This window comes from Gymnoscopelus microlampas (genome assembly GCF_963454915.1).
Source record: "Gymnoscopelus microlampas genome assembly, chromosome: 13".
NCBI lineage: Eukaryota > Metazoa > Chordata > Actinopteri > Myctophiformes > Myctophidae > Gymnoscopelus > Gymnoscopelus microlampas.
This window is the reverse complement of record NC_139950.1, coordinates 33,121,734-33,139,587: the sequence shown is the minus strand read 5'-3', so window position 1 is coordinate 33,139,587 and position 17,854 is coordinate 33,121,734. Positions and strand designations below refer to the sequence as shown.

Sequence of the window (17,854 nt, the reverse complement as noted above, 5' to 3'; positions counted from 1 at the left end):
CAGAGATCCGACCTCTATGCCCTCTATGCCCATATATGTTCATATACACCGAACACTATGACTCAGACATATTGGTTGGATCGGCCCGAACCATAGATGAACCTTTAGTTTATCAAACTTGCTCAGACTGAAAAATGGGCGTACGACAAGATCACTGTAACTTTTGGGATTTATCATTTCATCATCACTTTGACTTGAGTGTGGGGCCCGGCCCGCACAGGGCACAGGTGATCTTCACGTTGTAGGTTTGGGCGACCGGGACCTCAGCAGGAGATCGGAGATACTGTAGGTAACCATCCCATCACACACCAGCCATCATCCATTAATGTTTACGCATTCACCAAACGTGGTGTTACGGCGGCCCGTGACTCACAGAAGGGCCTGAATGTCCCCCCACTAAACTATACCTCCGTGGAATCAAAGTGCACCGTGGCATGTGTGATCATGGATCCGATTCCTTATCAATCGAGGTGAAAACATGCTATTTAATGTCACTGTCAATGACTCTTATTGTAGGCTGCTACAGCATGGAGTAGGCTGTGGCTGACATCTCGCCAACTGTGTTAGAACATTTTAGGTTTGTCGGGTCCATAAAATAGTGGGTGCCGTCCGGGTGCGTCTTTTTTCTTTTTTTTTATGTCGGCTCCACTCGGATCTCGGAACCAATTTCAGGGGTCCATTAGGGTTTGGGTCCGTCAATTTGAACCCGTGAAGAGCTATGTGTATAATATCTGATTCAATATGTTCACCATTTATTCTCTCTTCTCATCTTCCTTATTACTAAGTGATGTTTATTGAAATGCAATGTTTCATGTAGTTCTTCTAACTTTCACCATAGAGTAAGCTTTAATTTCCCTTAAATAGAAAGTCCGAAAATTACTTTAACATTTTTCTCCACTCGAGCGTGCACTGCACCCTGCTCTCCCCGTTCAAGAGTTGCGTCTTAAGTTTCATGACAATCAGTCCAGTGCCGGAGATTAGCTGCTCACAGACACACAGACGGACAGACGGACAGACAGACAGGGGTTAAAACATAGTCTCCGGCCTGGCGAAGACAATAACAGAACAGGAATTATGAGAAATAAATTGTACTGTGTACATACTTTAGCTCCTGTGCAATGGCAGCGATCTGCTCCACTCTGTCCTGATGGGCAGCTAGGTCACTCTCAAAGGCCTCATGTTTACGAAGCAACGCCCGCATCTCCGTCAGGGTGGCACTCTCATATTCCTTCTGGGAGAGGATCAGCTCTTTATCTGGATATCAAACACATACAAAAAAATCACACCCAGTGTGAAGTGGGCGGTGTGGTCACAGTGGTCATCACAGTGATGGAAGTGATTCACTTACAAAAAAAACATAAAATGTTTTTTTTAAGTCCATACTGCTATTCATAGGGCTGCACATGTGTCATGTGTTTCGCTAGCCAATCACAGTCCTGAATTTGCAAAGTCAGCCAATCACATTACAGCTAGTGGTGATGACACTAGCTGTAATGTGATTGGCTGACTTTGCAAAAGTATAGATTTGCATTGACTGTGGAAGGGTTAGGGTTGTAGACTGCGTTGTAGACTATTGGCCAATCACGGTGCAGGATTGGTCAGTGTCCAAACCTTACACCGCCCCAAAAATAGGGGAGGAAAGGAGACATAAAAGAAAGAGGGTATAATTATTAATTATACTGATTAGCTGGTAGAGAAGGTGTCCGTTAACACTGGATATCGGAACACCTCCAACATAGTCCCGGTCAACAGCTTAATCACCATTCTAAATCAATGATGATATTAACCACATGAACCCTAGCATCCCCTATTCTGGACATATCATCATAATAGACAAACATTCTGCAAAAATAGCTGATCTACAACCTCACAATTGATGTGTATTATTCTTGTGTATTTACTCTTTTTTGGTGTTTTTTTCTGCCTTTATTTATAGTTTATAGTAGAGGCTGACAGCCTGAAATAGGGGGGAAAAGATGGGGAGAGACATGCAGCAAATACCGTAAATAACGGGACACGAATCCATGACCTTGTGGTTCAAAGGCTGCTCTACCGACTGAGCTACCCGGACACATGATTATTGTGAAAATATACCAGTGAAAGATTCTAATAAAAATAACTTTTGTATAATTGAAAGGGTTACACAGTATGATTTTAACATATTGTGAATAATGTTTTTGTGACTATGTTTGACATTTTGTTAATTCATCATCTCAGATCCACCAACGTCTACACATACCAGAAGGCTAAACACTTCTGGTGTGTGCGTCACTCCCTCTGGATAAAGCAGAAAGTGGTACGGGTATCAGTGTCTGTACAAACAGACAGTTGAGGACAGATAAGCAAGAAACAAATCTACACAAATACACAGGAAGTTAAATCAAAGACATAAGACCAGTAGACAGCCGTATGTACAGTAGGACTGACCGCTTGCCCAGTTCTCATGGGCGGTGGCTTTTTGGCGGAACTTTTCGGCCAGGTGATCAACCCTCTCCAGCCTCCGGATCTCAGTGAGAAGCCATTCCTCGTAGCCCTTCTCTGCCTGCTCCAGACCCTGCCAGGCACTGGCTATGTCCTGCAGGCATACAGTAACATTATCAGACAATATTACACAGCAATATCCTGTGTAACTCAACTGTGTACATCTGGTAACTCAGAGTGTAAAGAATGGACCCTGAGTCAGTTGTGATGACTGCACACCAAATTCCCAGTTCAGTTCCGCTCAGTCACTTTAATATTCCAGATAGGAATCGTTGCTTTCAGTCAGGAGCACATATAAAAACAACACAGTATATATTTTTAAAATTACATTAAGATAGTCTATAGAACACATTTTTTTGGAGTTGTTTAAAAATACAGCCTTTCTGGGATGTCCTACATTCAGTTATATGTGAAGTACTGGGGTACAAAATTCCCTGTTCTTGTCTTGTTTTATTAACTGGGACACATGGAAGGAACTGTACATGAAGGAGACCATACTTGGTCAAGATCCTCCTGGCTGCTGGAAAGAAGGCTATCACCAAGAACTGGCTCAAGACTGATATACCAGACTATAAACAGTGGCAGACCATCATAGACAATATTCAAGACATGGAAAGCTTAAAAGACAGATTGAAAGTAAAGCAAGATGGGAAAAGTGGCTAATGTATACTATAAATTCAACAAAAGAGAGACCAAAACATGAGCCAAAGAAAATAAAATGAAACAGTTTTCTGTTTTTCTGTTATTTCTGTTTATTCAAGTTAGTCGTGTAATCATGTACTTGTAAAATTTCAATAAAAGTCTTTTTTTTTTTAAATGTAAGAAAAAAGTGGGCATTCTTCAGAGTTAGATTAACACTAGATTTAACTGTGTAGCTGATCATATTCAAGCAAAAATATGTATCACTTGCCCTAGCCTTGACGACCATGCAGTCTTATGCAAAGGTTAAAATGTAATTTAGATAGCATGTTGTGTAGACCGATGCCAGGTTCATTGGTTGACCTGGCATCCTATAGTTTGTATAGTTTCATATTATTAATTCTTTGATTTTATAATGTTTAGACTGATGATCTTGGTTTACCTATGATCCTTGATTACTGAGGCACTACACTGTCTATGCATTTGATGTATTACTTTGTGTTGTAACTAAGATGGTAAGTAGAATTAGATGAATTGTGTGGAGTGTTTTCAGCATAGTGAGACTTACAGACACCATCTTCCCCTCAGAGGGCATGAAGGCGGGGCGGTTGCTGATTCGCAGCTTTGTCTGCAAGGTGTTGAAGCTGATCTCCAGCTGGCACTTCTCCTGCACCTTGGGGGGCTTGTGCATGCGCCTGTAGTCCCTGAAGTCTTCCAGTTTCCTCTGCATCTCCGCCATGGTCTTCTCCGGGGTGCGGTTCTCCAACCAGGGGGTGGTGCGGCGGATCCATTCCAGTAGCTATAGTTGGAGAAGCATAGGCCAGGTTGGGATAAAGAAGAAGAACCTGGGAGAGTTCTCTTTGGAGAGATCTGTCATCACCAGTCTAGGAAAGCTGTGATGAATTCTTTATTTCTACATAGAAGATTGATATACGCAGCAGTACGATATGTAAGCAGAGGAGAGGAGAATGTGCACTCCAATAAAAAGTAGCATAAGATAGGCTACCATGAGCAAATATGTCAATATACCCCAAGTCCTACTTTTCAAATCTTGAAGGGAATTATGAGTATTTGTTTACCTCACTGGCCAGTCTTTCATACTCCTCCATCATTTTCTCATTCTCCTGGTTCACACCCAGGACCTTGCAGATTCTGTTGGCTGCTGTCTCTGCCTAAGAGATCACCAAGACAGAAAGAGATGAAAACAAGAGCCCAAATAAAATAGCCTGCCATGTTTCATGTCCTCTTCTACAAAACCCACCATGCACATAGAATCCTAAACAAAGTCAGTCAGGACAACTCACGTATTGGTATTGGTAATAAGTATATTTATTGTAATATCATAAGTTTGAATTTGGCTGACCGGATCTGCTTTTATCACTTGTCACAGATCACTCCCCTCAACCACATGTACACAATCAAGTGGAACTCTGCTGGGGGTTGAGGTGGGTGAAAAGCAGTAGGATTTACACAGCAGATGAATGGACACATTTAAAGTTTCACATTTAGAGCGTGCAAACAATGTGAATGATGATAAATGTGCAGTACAGGGTGAGCCAATGCAATCAAGTTTCCTGACTGAAATTTACTTTTACATTTTTACCATATCCTTAAAGGTGATATTGATAACATTTTTAAAAAGACAAGTAATACAAAACATGATCATAATACATCCACAGAACTTTAAAAAGGTGTGTTATAAAAGTATTGCTTTCCCTTCACAAAACAAGTAATGTTACAGGTTCAGATTGTGTACCTGCTCGGCCCCAGCAAAAGCATGGTAAAAGCAGGACACATAGGTCATGATGGCTCTCTCATCAGGCTTGGGGGTGTTTATGATATCTACAGTGCAGAGGGGGGAGGAGGAGGAGGGAGAGGAGAGGGAGATGAAGGGGCAAGGACAAGAGAGAGAGGAGGGAATACATCAAAAGGACTGACGATGGAGAGTGGAGGAAGTGTAGCCTTTCTGGATGAAGAGGAGAACTATTACTACACCTTTTTTAATTAATATACATGTAGCATGGTATATTTTCTTTGTACAAAGTAAAATGTAACTTGTTCACTCTCTCAGGGTTACAAGTGGATAACTTGAGGATGTTACTGTGTATATACTGTGTGTATATGTGTGTGTATACCCAGCTGGTTGACCAGGGCAGCCTTCAGTTAGTGTGAACTGAAGAAAAGGTCAGCCTTTAGACAGGATTAAAAGAAAGAATCTATGGCTTGTACACTGCAGGATTTGTTGTCGTTATCGAGTTGCTGAGCAATTCACACAATCTGAAGGCAGTCCGATGCAGTCGCCTAAGCAAGGACAATTGTGGGATTCACAACGTGACTAGATCTAGAACGGCCTAACCTTCTCTACATCTGAGAATGTGTAATAGTAACTGGATACATAAGTCATTATAGTCCTTTCGTCAGGTTTTAATTTGCTGGCTATATGTCTGTGTAAGGGATATTGTAGAACAACACTAAATGTATGCAAAATAGTCATGCACAAACCAGCAAGATATGGTGGCACTTTTCAGCAAATACTGTGTGCAGGGTTCAATCTGCATCCACTGGTGGACTGAATTAAATACATGCATTTTCTTTTGGGAAATGTAGACTGTCTGTATGAAGCTATTCATATTATTATAATATCTGTTGGGTAATATCACAATTTAACAATTTAATTAAAACAAATGTAATAACCAGCCTTTATAAATAAATAGCCAGAAAAATAACAGATCTACAAACTTGCGATGCGTTGTGAGCTTGTAGATTGCCAATTTGTGCTATTCTTGTGCAACAACATATAGGTAGTAGTAAAGAAAAAAAATGTTTTTTTTTAACCAATTGAACCCTGACTGTAGGAGATATTCAATATCCTTATAGCGTGAATATGGACCATGAATCCATATAAGGTCATGCTATATAATAAAGCGTTACCTTCAGCGTCCAGCATTTTGGGAATGTCCAGGTGTTTCTCTGCAATGTCAAAAGCCAGGTTCAGGTTCCCCAGAGGATCATCCTAAATAAAGAGACACAATGCTAATCAGTGCACAGCCATGGTGGACTTAAAATACCTCTGTGATGACCTCTCATGTACAGTAGATTTTAATGGTGAATGCTATAGTGGGCAGACAACACGCCCCTGATGGTAACATGCACAGAGACTTTTTTTTAGAGTTGGCAGATTTAACAAGCAAAAAATGTTGTGCTTGGCTTCCTTGTTGATCAGTGTGTTCAGGTTTTTGTATCCACTGACTGGATTACTGTGTGGGTGCCTGCTCATCGCTTATGTTGCCCGGGTTATTGAAATACCCTCTGTCTCTCACTCTCTCTCCCCTCTCTCTCTCCCTCTCCCTCTCTTCCTCCTCTCTCTCTCTCTCTGTGTCTCTGTCTATCTCGCTCTTAGTCATTGGTAGAGCACTGGTCTGACATCACAAACAGTTACACACCGGGGGCATTTTCAGTGTGGCTCAACAAGAGGTTAGCAGTCTATGACAGGGTCTGTGTGTGTGTGTGTGTGTGTGTGTGTGTGTGTGTGTGTGTGTGTGTGTGTGTGTGTGTGTGTGTGTGTGTGTGTGTGTGTGTGTGTGTGTGTGTGTGTGTGTGTGTGTGTGTGTGTGTGTGTGTGTGTTGAGCTGAACTGAACTGAACTGCTGGACAGATCAGCACCAAACTTTATATGCACGCTGCCAGTAAGTATGTGTTTTATACTTTTTAGAAATATTTAACTTAAATGTGGAAGTCAATGGGGCTGATGATTGTGCAGAGATGTCATAGAATGTGAATATTACGTGCACATAAATATTTAAAATTTGTATATATATATAAAGCCAAGAATAAAGCCATCAACTTGTATGAATGAGGCATGAACTATATGAATTAGTGATGAGCGGGCTGACCCGTAACCCGCGGGTCCTGCGGGTCAAAACGCGGCGCGGGTGGTCGAGTCAGGATTTCAGAGGCAATTATGCGGGCTGCGGGTGAGCGGGTCAGCCGCTCTCACACGCAAAAAACAAAAAATATATATATATTTTGAACAACATGCTTGTTTATTTAGCCCATGACAATGTTGTGCTACTGTAGACATTTAAAGCGACTTTGGGTACTTAAAAGAGCGCTATATAAATCTGAGCTATTATGATGATGATTATCTTTTTTTTCCCACCGCGGGGCGGGTTGAGCCATAGATTTATATATGGGTTCGCGGGGCGGGTTGAGGCGGGTTGGGTTCCGTGGCGGGGCGGGGCGGGTCATGAAAAAACCCGACCCGCACATCACTAATATGAATAGGTTTGATGTAAGATATACGCCAGTGATCATATTCCGCATTATTCGTCAAAGGCCTTAACAATGTACATTTTCTGAGGTTGGGATCTCCAACAAAAGCCTTGTTAATTTAAAATTGGGCCACAAAGCGAGAAAGCAAAACCCTTTGTTTCAAGTTCCCAAGATGTTCACTCCTGGAAATGACAAGGTTTTCATCCAACAACAGCAACAGGTTACATTATGGATCACAGATCTGCACCAAGGACGAGAGCTAAAACGATAACTATAACAATAATTATGTGAGCATCCACATCGATGTTGTGGTGCGAACTGCCATCCACTTGAGTTAAGAGTGATTTTTCAAACAACATATTTATAGTTAGATTTATCGTGCTTGGTGTGGACAGCCCATTGCTGTGTGGATCGGTGATGCATGCGCGTCAATTTGCTTTTCTCGTACAACTTAATCTGACGTGAGAAATAGCCAGCATTTGGAAAGATGAATTGGGGCTTATTAGGCCGACAGCTGAGCGTAAACCTTCCCCTGCTAATGGGGCAGAGTGAGAGTGCATAGTGTGCTTTTGGGGGTGGAGAGGATGGCATCATGCTGCAGCTATTGTCCCTATGTCTTTCCCACTGTTCCACTGTGGTGGGGGGGGGGGGCATGAGGTCCACACACTACATGACAGGACCAGCTGCTCACAGATCCAGTGCAGGGCAAAAGGGATGGATAGAGGGATGGATGGGCCAAGTGATAGATTAATGGTGGGATGGATATATGGAAGGAAACCCCCAGGGCATGTGTGTATCCGTGTCTGTCTGTCTATCTGTCTGTTTGTGGCCCCTCCCTGCCCAGAGCCATTTCGGCGGGACATAACACTCAGAGCTTACAAGACACATTCACCTGGAGCCAGACTCAACAGCTGACTGGTCCACAATGCAACTGTCTCCCGGCAGGGGAAATCTGGAGTATAAATTTAAGAGAGTGTTCTGAGAGTGTTAAAATGGACACTTGTCAATGTAGCAGTGGAACGTTGAGATATGACTGATTGATTGTGTTTGTTTGTGTGTGTGCATGACAAGTGCGCGTGACAATGAGAAAGACGAGAACGAGAACGGAAGAGAGTGGGCGTGTGTGGGCGCGTGTGCTCATCAACACCTCATGTTTCAGTTTGTCTGTGTAAATACTCATGACTAATTAACACATTGATGACATGCAAACCGGAGGGAATAATATCTAGCATTACACCTCATTACACTGACTGATACATCTTGTACTGTATACACTCAGTCAGTAGTCTTGCCTCAGGATAGATATTATTGTCCTCTGTAAGGACCAGGAGTCCCTTACTAAAGTAGCAAACAATACTGTACGTAGCAGCCAGGGCCACAACAGAGGTAACGCTAAGCCAGGGCTCTGTAGGGACCAAGCTCATGTTTCGGTGTCTATTCAGGGTAGGACCAAGCCAGGGCAGTGAGTGTTGGGGTGGGGACTGTGTTTTGAATACAGTTGTAAAAGGGGATGTGAAATACATGATCTAGACTAGAGGGTGTGAAATAGTTGGATACATAAGGGATGTGCAGTATACTCACAATATCTTTTTTCATTTTACAATTGTTGGTAGACAGTTGACATGTACCTTACATGCCTGCCTAGTCCGCGATTATATTTACTGTATGATTGTTGTTACTATTGTGAGGGCATGAAAATCTGACATAATACTTCCCAATTCCTAGCCTACTGGGCTGAGGTTTTTCACAGCACCTAGAGAGCGAGCTGTCGAGACACAGAATACATTGGGAAGTTATGTCAGATTTTCACATGCCCTCTCAACAGAGCGATAGGATTCAGGTTACAATTCGGTGAAGTCGCCCTTTCAGGAATAAGGTGGATGTGGTTAGGCTATAAAATTACATTCCATCATCAGACTAAAGAACATCCTGCTGTGAAGTAAGGGCATCTACTGATATGATATTGGCTAATATCACAGAAAGCCAGTCCGTTCTTCGAACTTAGATAACCCATTCAAGACAGGGAAGCAGGGTACGTGCAAAGTCACATGACATTATATTGTCAGTGGGGAGAGGCATGAGTCAAAGGTGCCATATGACTCTAGTTACATTTACTTCAGTGCTTTCCTGCAGTGAAAGGAAACATCTCAACTGAACCAAACCAATGAAGGGTTAAGGGTCATTTCAGTTTTACTCCATTTTCTTTATAACTGACCGATATGGCACCGCTGCACGGTGAAAATATCCAATCTACAAGCTCACAAGACATTGCGATGTGAAGCGTTGTGTGCTTATAGATCGGCTAATTTCACAATGTGACTCTGACGTATGATGGGGTATAAGTTAAGTATATAGGCCACGGCTATTTTTTAGAATGTTCGCCTATAATGACAGGCTCAAATGGGAAATCCAGGGTTAATGAGGTTAATCCAAAGGCAGTGACATGTTACATTTTGTGGACACCACTAGACTGTTAGTGCCTGGGGTTGACACACAGCATCACTGTTACAGGTGGGACACACAGGAGACCTTGTTGAGCTTAGACATGTCGATGAGGTCGGGTCTGTGTCTATGGATCAGGGCACAGAAGGCCAGGCCATCCTTCCAGCTTCACCAGGTGGTAAAGAGAAGCAGCATGTCAGAACTTGTGACACTTCAGAATACAGGAAAGAAATATTCAAGACTCATGGGTGAAAATTCCCCAAAGCACTTTCTTGTCTGGGGTTGGTATGACCAACTTGAGGTGGAGGTGCAATGATAGTTCTTAAAGTACTGACAGCAAGGTAAAGTGCTCATTAATAATCAGATTTTTCTCTTATGTCATACTTGGGGGTGGGTATTGACCGCCATGTGATTATGCAAAATGTTTGCTGTTTGTCGGTCAGCAATACCAACAACTGAACATTGTCACTGTGCTATTAGATTTTTTGGAAATGTTGAACTACATCAAGACCTTAGAGAGAACACCATGGGAGGAGGCCCCGTGATCTAATTACCTGTGCAAAGAATTTTCCCCAAATTTATAAATTTGATCTATAAAACGGTGCTTGGTTGGCCGGCAACATCTGAACATTACTAATGAACTCAATAACTTATGACAAACACACATTATGGGGAATCAAGTTCTTTAGAACTCAAGCTGGTTTACACTTAGTTAAGTGCTGGTGTTGTGGGCCGAAAATAGCTTCTCCAAGCTCACACCTCGTCACATCTTGAAGATCGACTAAGTTCTGCACATGACACCAGCGTGCAACTAAATATAAATTAAGCATCAGGAGGGAAAGAAATGTATGGAATGTGTCACCTGAATTTCAACCACATAACATTACGTCACCTCCGCTGAGCAGTTTACAGTTAAACACATACCTGATATGGAAGTTTTGGACATTGACATTCCTGTAGGGGGCAGTCTTTCTCTGGCACCACAAGAGAAGGCCTTCCTTAGCAGATGTTTCTGAGGAAAGAGTGGACAGCCAGACATTATTTTATATTTATGGGAGCTCAATCTCTAGATTACACATTGTCTGATATAGAAAATGTATTGGTGGCCTCAACCTCGCCAGATGTTACACATCCCATCATCATGTCACCTTCCACATTGATGTCCTGAATGGCGAAGCGGAGGATGATGGTCCAAATCATTCCGAGAGTCATCTTTACATTCCCATCTACAATCTCTGAAAAACAAACACTGTTAAAATCAAAATACATCACAGAAACGCGCAGTAACACAGTAAAGCCTGATTTATACTTTGTTTGTTGCACACCAGTGTCGTGAGCTGAAAATAGCCAATCTACAAGCAACGCATCGTCGCAGTGCTGCAAATTGTGGGCTTGTAGATCAGGTATTTATGGTGTAGGATTTGGGACATCAGCACACAAAGGAGAGGAGTATACATCAAGCCCAACACAATGATGATGTAGTTCCACATTTGGGAACTACGGTAATGTCCTGATGTACGCTAATTACGTCCAGGAGCAATTCTGATACCTTCAGCACCAATGGAGACCAGTTTCACTCCTTTGCTTGTGATGAATTCCAGTGCTTTATTGACGTTGGCGATCTTATGAAAACGCATCTTCCCTCTGTCTGGCTTGGGTAACCTCTCACCTACAAATTTGGCACATGAAAAAGATTCATTGTATTTTCTCATTATCAAATAATGCAATAATAAAGAAAAATACATTTCTTTAAATTAAAAATAAAATCAATCAACAAAGGTAATAATGAGAGCTAACACAGTTTATGTAAAGAAGTTAAAAATATATAAATAATTATTAATGAAATAAGTTAATGTCAAACTGTTTTTTAGAAGGCTGAACCACACTTAAACGTAATGAATATGCCATCCCACAATGGTATCGCTTGCTGACAATACATTACATTGCATTACATTACAGTCATTTAGCAGACACTTTTATCCAAAGCGACTTACAATAAGTGCATTCAACATAGGTAGGGAACAAAACTACTAATCACCAGAAGTCTAAGTGCATTTTCTGCAAAAACAAGCAACCAAGAGTATACCTAGCGCTACAGTAAAAGTGCAATATATCAGCTACCTACTTTCTTAAACAGATGAGACAAAATAGCAAAATCAAATGAGCAAGAGCTAAAACAAATAAGTGTATCGACTAAACAAGATCCAATAAAACAAAACAACAATAAAACAAGAGTTGGTAATGCCGGATTTGTCCACGCCTCAAAATACCTGCATGTGTGTCTCAAAGAATTGTGACAGCAAGCAACACCATTGTACTACAGACTCAGCATACGTTTTTTTTTGTCATCTGACCTGAGATAACCTCCAGAAGCAGCATGAGTTTCAGTCCATTCCTGAAGTCCTCCTCAATGTTTTCAATCTGTGTCCCCGCTTTCCTCAGATGCGAGTTACACCAGGCTGTGAAGGTCTGTCAGGAAAGGGAGATGGTCATTCCGATGTGGATATAACAGCCTTAAAGCCTCATTTACACTTCAATTCAACTGTGTCGCTCGACTAAGATTTTCAAGCGAAAATTTAAACCTTTGCTTCAAAATCTGTTACTTGCAGTGAACATTGTATGACCAAGTATACAGATGTAACTCTACAAATGCATTTGTGGGACATTTTAGTGTTTATTGTAGATCTAAAACTCAAACATGGAGTCATTCAGCCATTCATTGTGTCAGGGTAGGTCAGTTGGTAGCACTCGCCTTTGGACCACAAGGACCTGCATGGGTTTGATCCTGGGCACCTACCACCAACTCAGCATATGAGTAGCACCGCTTGGGTAACTTAAGGTAAGGTGCTGGGAGCTGATGGTACAGTAGGTGTTGCACTCCACCTAAGCAATCCATCTCCCAGGGGTCTAGCGTATGCCCACTGAAAAAGGGATATACACCCTCGTTTCGGCCAACATCAACAATAAGCCAATCTGACCTACTTACTTAATTACAGCCATTCAAACATGGAGTGAGTGATTTCAGTGTAGGCACAACTTATTGTAATTGTACTGAAAGATCATTCAAACATTAACTAAGATGGAGTCATCTCAATTTAAGGACAATTTTGGCCTTTCTTTACCACTGTAGGTATTCCTTAGTTTACATGGTCTCACATTGAGGACCATGTTAGACATTTTCAGTGTTTTATTGCACTTTGCACCTGCTACTGCTCTGGGTGGACTACTTGTTGTGAAGATACCATGAACCATACTACATTACTGTACATGCATTATATAATTTTCTCTTGTGAATGTAAACAAACTAAAGCTAACAGCTTAACAAGTCTTCGCTAAAACGCCATGAGTCATGTCAACCCTCAGTCCCTTTGACCACTGCTAGATTAACCCATTAACTGAGGGTCAGTTGGCCCCTTGGTGTCCAGTTGCAAATTCAATAGACACCTTCTTTGTGTGTTGTAAAATGGAAGGAGAAGAATGACTAATACAAAAATGAGCTATAACACAGTCTCACATATTGTGCTGAAATCCATTAGATTGAGTTTGGAGACTTTGGACAGGATCATCAGATCTTCATTGTCTTTACCCCAATTGATACTTACTCATACGATGGTGTACTACGCCAAAAATAGCAGATCTACAAGATCACAATGAGTCATAGACACCGGCACACAACTACCGGTAAGTATAAATCAGGCTTTTCTCCTCCTATTTTTATAATAGAAGTCTTTCAATAGCCAGCAGCAGAGCTCATGGGCGATCAGCACTGTACAGATGAAAGCTGGAAGCAGACCCCCAGAGCACATTCCAGCTGATATACGGTGTTAAATTTAGACTGCTCTGGGAGACCTCATGATTAAGTGACAGAGAGGAAAATGTCTAAACTTCCCTTCATATCAAGATTGTTTGAAAGTGTCACATAGAAGCAGAGCATTCTCCCCCACTCCTCCACATGTTGGTCATCAATCTTAACATTTATAATGTGATCATCAGTAGAGCCTGACCGATTTCCATCTTTTTTAATGTTCTTTTTGTTCTTTTTCTTTTTAGTAGACAATTATTTTTTACCCCCTTTTTCTCCCCAATTTAGTCGTTATGCCAATTGAATCCTCCCCACACGCATTTCTGTGTTGTCACTGCTGTTGTATCCTACTGGCTCACCTGCCAGTGAGGATCCCCCACCGGGAGGACGTAGAGCTTTCGTCCTACTCCTCCCGCCCAACGCTCCCTGCTGACAGGTGCCGTGCCAGCCCGTAGGAGTACATGCAATGATCAATATCACCCTCCCCGCCCGGCCCGACTTCCCTCCCCCGAACACGGGCCAATTGCGTTCGCAGAGACGCCCGACAAAGCCGATTGCAGCAAGGTGGATTCAAACCCACAACCTCCGTGTGGTGGGCAGGGGCTTTAACACTTTAGCACCTTTAAAAAAAAAAAAAAGTAAGTTCTCTTTGACATATTTTTCTCCCTACTCTCCCTAATATAATCTTGAAAAAAAAAAAGTTTGCTTATAGGTTAGGAGGATAAATGTTCTGAAATATACTACAACCTTTACAAAATATAAATTTCAAATTGATTTGAAAACGTTGCACTTTTGACAAAATATTGGTCAAAACATTGGCAATTGGTGGGCTAGGACTCTCCAAAATCGGGATCAGCATCAGACCCACACATCTGACATCGGTAAGATTCACAATGCTAATGGAATGCTTAGAATCAACAAATGTGTTTGTTCAAGTTCCACATGCTTGCTAGGTTAAGCTATTTCAGCTAGCTTAAGCAATTTCAAGAATGTACAGACAACGTAGATAAAACATCCACACTGGCATGCATAAGTGCTAACTCCTACACATCTGCTACAGCCTTGTCTGACCAAGGCTGGTGATATCAACTAGAAATGGGATCTATGTACTTCTAGGAACCGTACAGTAGTTAGCTCAAAGCTAATTTACACATACAGTACAGCGTCACACAATGTAAAACAGAATAGTGTCACATAATATAGTACCCTGGAGTAGACCCTTTGTGTCGTTTAAAATAAAAAATATATTTTGGCATTGGGTACAAGCTGTGTGAGTCTGACTTCCTTCTTTTAAGCATAATATAGTACACTCATTTAGTTGCTGTGATTAAAATGCATCAATTCACTGTATTTGTGCTTTTTTTATGACTATTACATTACACTGCCAATTCATAGAAACACATGGGTCTACCCTGCAGTTCCTTTAAGAGCACTATGCTCTTACGCATACTCCTTGCCTGCGTGTGTGCTGTAAAGGTTTCCCGTAGAGGCTGCCCCACAGAAGGACTGCCTACAAATATAATATTAGTGGGCTTTGGGGGGGTGGGTGGCTTTCATTTAATTCCACACCGCAGGACAAACCCTCAGGCATGCTGTATGTGCCATTGAGTCATTGTCCTCCTCCTCATTAAAAAAAACCCATGGCCGACTGACTGGCCCCTCAGATCTGACCCTGTCAGAGTTACAGACCCCTACCATCCACCTCTCTAACCCCACACCACCAGCACCTCTGACGATCAGAGCTAAATATATTTATGAATCACATCCCATGAGGACCACCCCTGTCCCTGAAGTGGCTGATGCCTTTGAGGCAGTGCTAGGTCACAGGCTAGCTACAGTATAAGGTGTCCAGGGGGTGGAAAATAATCGAGCTCCGAGTACTTGACTGGCATTCTGATGTTATGGTATATGATGATGGCTAGCAAATGGAACAAGAGAATGCTGTGATACCTGAAATGATAAGCCCTTTATCAAGAATGTCCTTGATTTTTCAATATTTGCTTGTCTGAGCGAATTTGACTGTGTTGTTCATCAGTGTTACGTAGAAGTGCATACGTCTGATGAGTTTCCGAGAATGCTACGCACACCAAAGTCCTTATAGTGGTGCCGGCCAACGGTAGAATAAACTAATGGTCTTCAAGAGACAAGAAGGTGGCCGCACACACTGGTAGTCAAAGTGCCAATATTTTATTATAGAACGCAGAGTAAACAAACCAACATTTCAGCAGGTAACTGCCTTCTTCATGGTAGAAGGTACCCTGTCCTATAATAAAATATTGGCACTTTGGCTACCAGTGTGCGGCCACCTTCTTGTCTCTTGAAGACCACTATTTAGTTTATCCATCACTCTCTAACATAAATCGGCAATGGAAGCTTAACATTAGGAAATCCCCTAGAATGTAGGGTCAGACAGGTGTGTTATGGTATGGTTTATCTAGGGCCTAGAGATAAACCACACCATAACACACCTGTCTGACCTGGCCACATAAGTAGTGGCACATTTAGAGGCAAGCCACATTCAATTAAAGTTAAAAAATACTTTAAATAAGCCCAGCCCTATTCCTTCTCCCTTGCATCTCGTTATATACAGTTGTGTAAATTTTGAGGTATTTTTACTTTACTGGAGTATTTCCAATTTTCAGTACTTTTACTTCTACTCCACTATATCTCAGAGGCAAAAATTATACTTTTACTCCACTACAATTATTTGAAAACTTTAGTTACTAGTTACTTTGCCCCGTGGCAGTACACAGGCTTTGTCACCAAAGTGTGCATGCCAAAAAGGAAATAGATAATACAATACTATAATATTACACACAAGTAGCCTACATTTAACACTAAGGGAGGATTGGACTTCAATTGGTGGTTTGCTACTTTGTGAATCCAGCAATATGGTTCTGTCAAGACATGAGGTTTAGACAAAGTGCAATTCTAAGTTTTGTTCACCAGAGAGCAGCAAGTTATGGCATAGGTCACTCTAAAGCCCTAAAACCAAGTGACAGAGTGGCAGGCCTATATTCAGATGGCTGCTGGCTGGTGCTGGTACAATATTTTGTGCTGTTTCTATAAACAAAGGAATTCCACACCAAGGACACTGGATTAACCCACTATAATGCCTTTTGGTCCTGGGGTTAAAATTAGATATAGCATCCATTCTAATCCCAAGAACGTCATCATGTGTTAGAAGCATCTGTTGACAGTTGGCATTCCAGGCCTATCAGTGGAATGGCAACAGTCTGGAGAGCCGCTCATAGAGCTATTGTTAGCTGGTACCCACCGCATCTCCCATCTCCCCAGGCCCAGGCGTACAAGCCGCCACATACCACCAACTGTATAGACGAGCACTGTATGAACTCAACAACATAAAGAATACATTTTTCAATTAACACATTTTCAGAAAATATAACAAAGAAAAGTTTGTGACCAGAATTGCACAAAACACCACTAATGCTCAATGAATAGCCTAAGCCAGGGGTCTTCAGCGTTTTTCAGGCCAAGGACCCCTAAGCTGAGAGAGAGATGAATTATGTTGCAGTGAATTTCATAAATATAGCTTCATAGACTTGTTTGACAGCACTATCATCAGTGTTGGATTCATGTTAAGGTGTATTTTCAGACAGTTAACCACTTAAACCCTCAATACTTAGAAAACTTGTACTTGATACACTCTTTTCTTTACCCCAACACCTAACCTCTTCTGCAAGGCGGTGAACTTGTGAGCTTGTAGATCTGCTATTTTCGGCTAATGTTTCCCTCAGAAAAGGACTTCTAGGGTTCAAGTGGTTAATGTAAAAACAAAGTTCCTATCACACAAACATTAAGGTGGCCCCCCTGTAGTAACTCAGGTCCCGCTGGCCTAAAGTAACTCACGTAAAGTCACGGACCCCCTGTTGAAGACCCCTGGCCTAGGTAATTAGGTATTTGGACGTTACTACGCCCTATTCTGTCGCTTTTATTGGACTTACTTTCCTCTGCTGTTTCTCCCAGGCAGGGTCCAGCAGCAGGTCTCTGTCCCATTCATCCTCCTGCAGCATGTAGATGTCCTCCTGATCGTAGACGTAGCCGTTATCGTAAAGCACCGTTGTCTCCATCTGGGCCATCATCATTGTCTCCCAAAATCTCAATCAAGTCCTCTCTGGATCCCCTTTGTGCTGGACGTTCAGCTTAATTACTTAAAATGTAGTGAACAGAATGTTGTCCTCTTGTTTCTGATCTCTT

The 17,854-nt window shown here is 41.9% G+C and overlaps 1 protein-coding gene across 1 annotated transcript in view; it reads right to left on the bottom strand.

The window, feature by feature from the left end:
* The window catches only part of actn2b (actinin, alpha 2b), a 31,542-nt gene extending 13,688 nt beyond the window's left edge, over positions 1-17,854 (bottom strand). Inside the window, exons 1-12 of the mRNA XM_084077026.1 lie at positions 17,602-17,854; positions 12,189-12,303; positions 11,384-11,503; positions 10,983-11,069; positions 10,759-10,846; positions 9,922-10,000; positions 6,052-6,133; positions 4,877-4,962; positions 4,200-4,292; positions 3,689-3,919; positions 2,428-2,575; positions 1,104-1,254 (exon numbers count right to left, since the gene is read on the bottom strand). Coding sequence (XP_083933152.1) covers positions 1,104-1,254; positions 2,428-2,575; positions 3,689-3,919; positions 4,200-4,292; positions 4,877-4,962; positions 6,052-6,133; positions 9,922-10,000; positions 10,759-10,846; positions 10,983-11,069; positions 11,384-11,503; positions 12,189-12,303; positions 17,602-17,742 — 1,421 coding nt within the window. The 5' untranslated portion in view covers positions 17,743-17,854. The remainder of the gene's footprint in view (positions 1-1,103; positions 1,255-2,427; positions 2,576-3,688; positions 3,920-4,199; positions 4,293-4,876; positions 4,963-6,051; positions 6,134-9,921; positions 10,001-10,758; positions 10,847-10,982; positions 11,070-11,383; positions 11,504-12,188; positions 12,304-17,601) is intronic.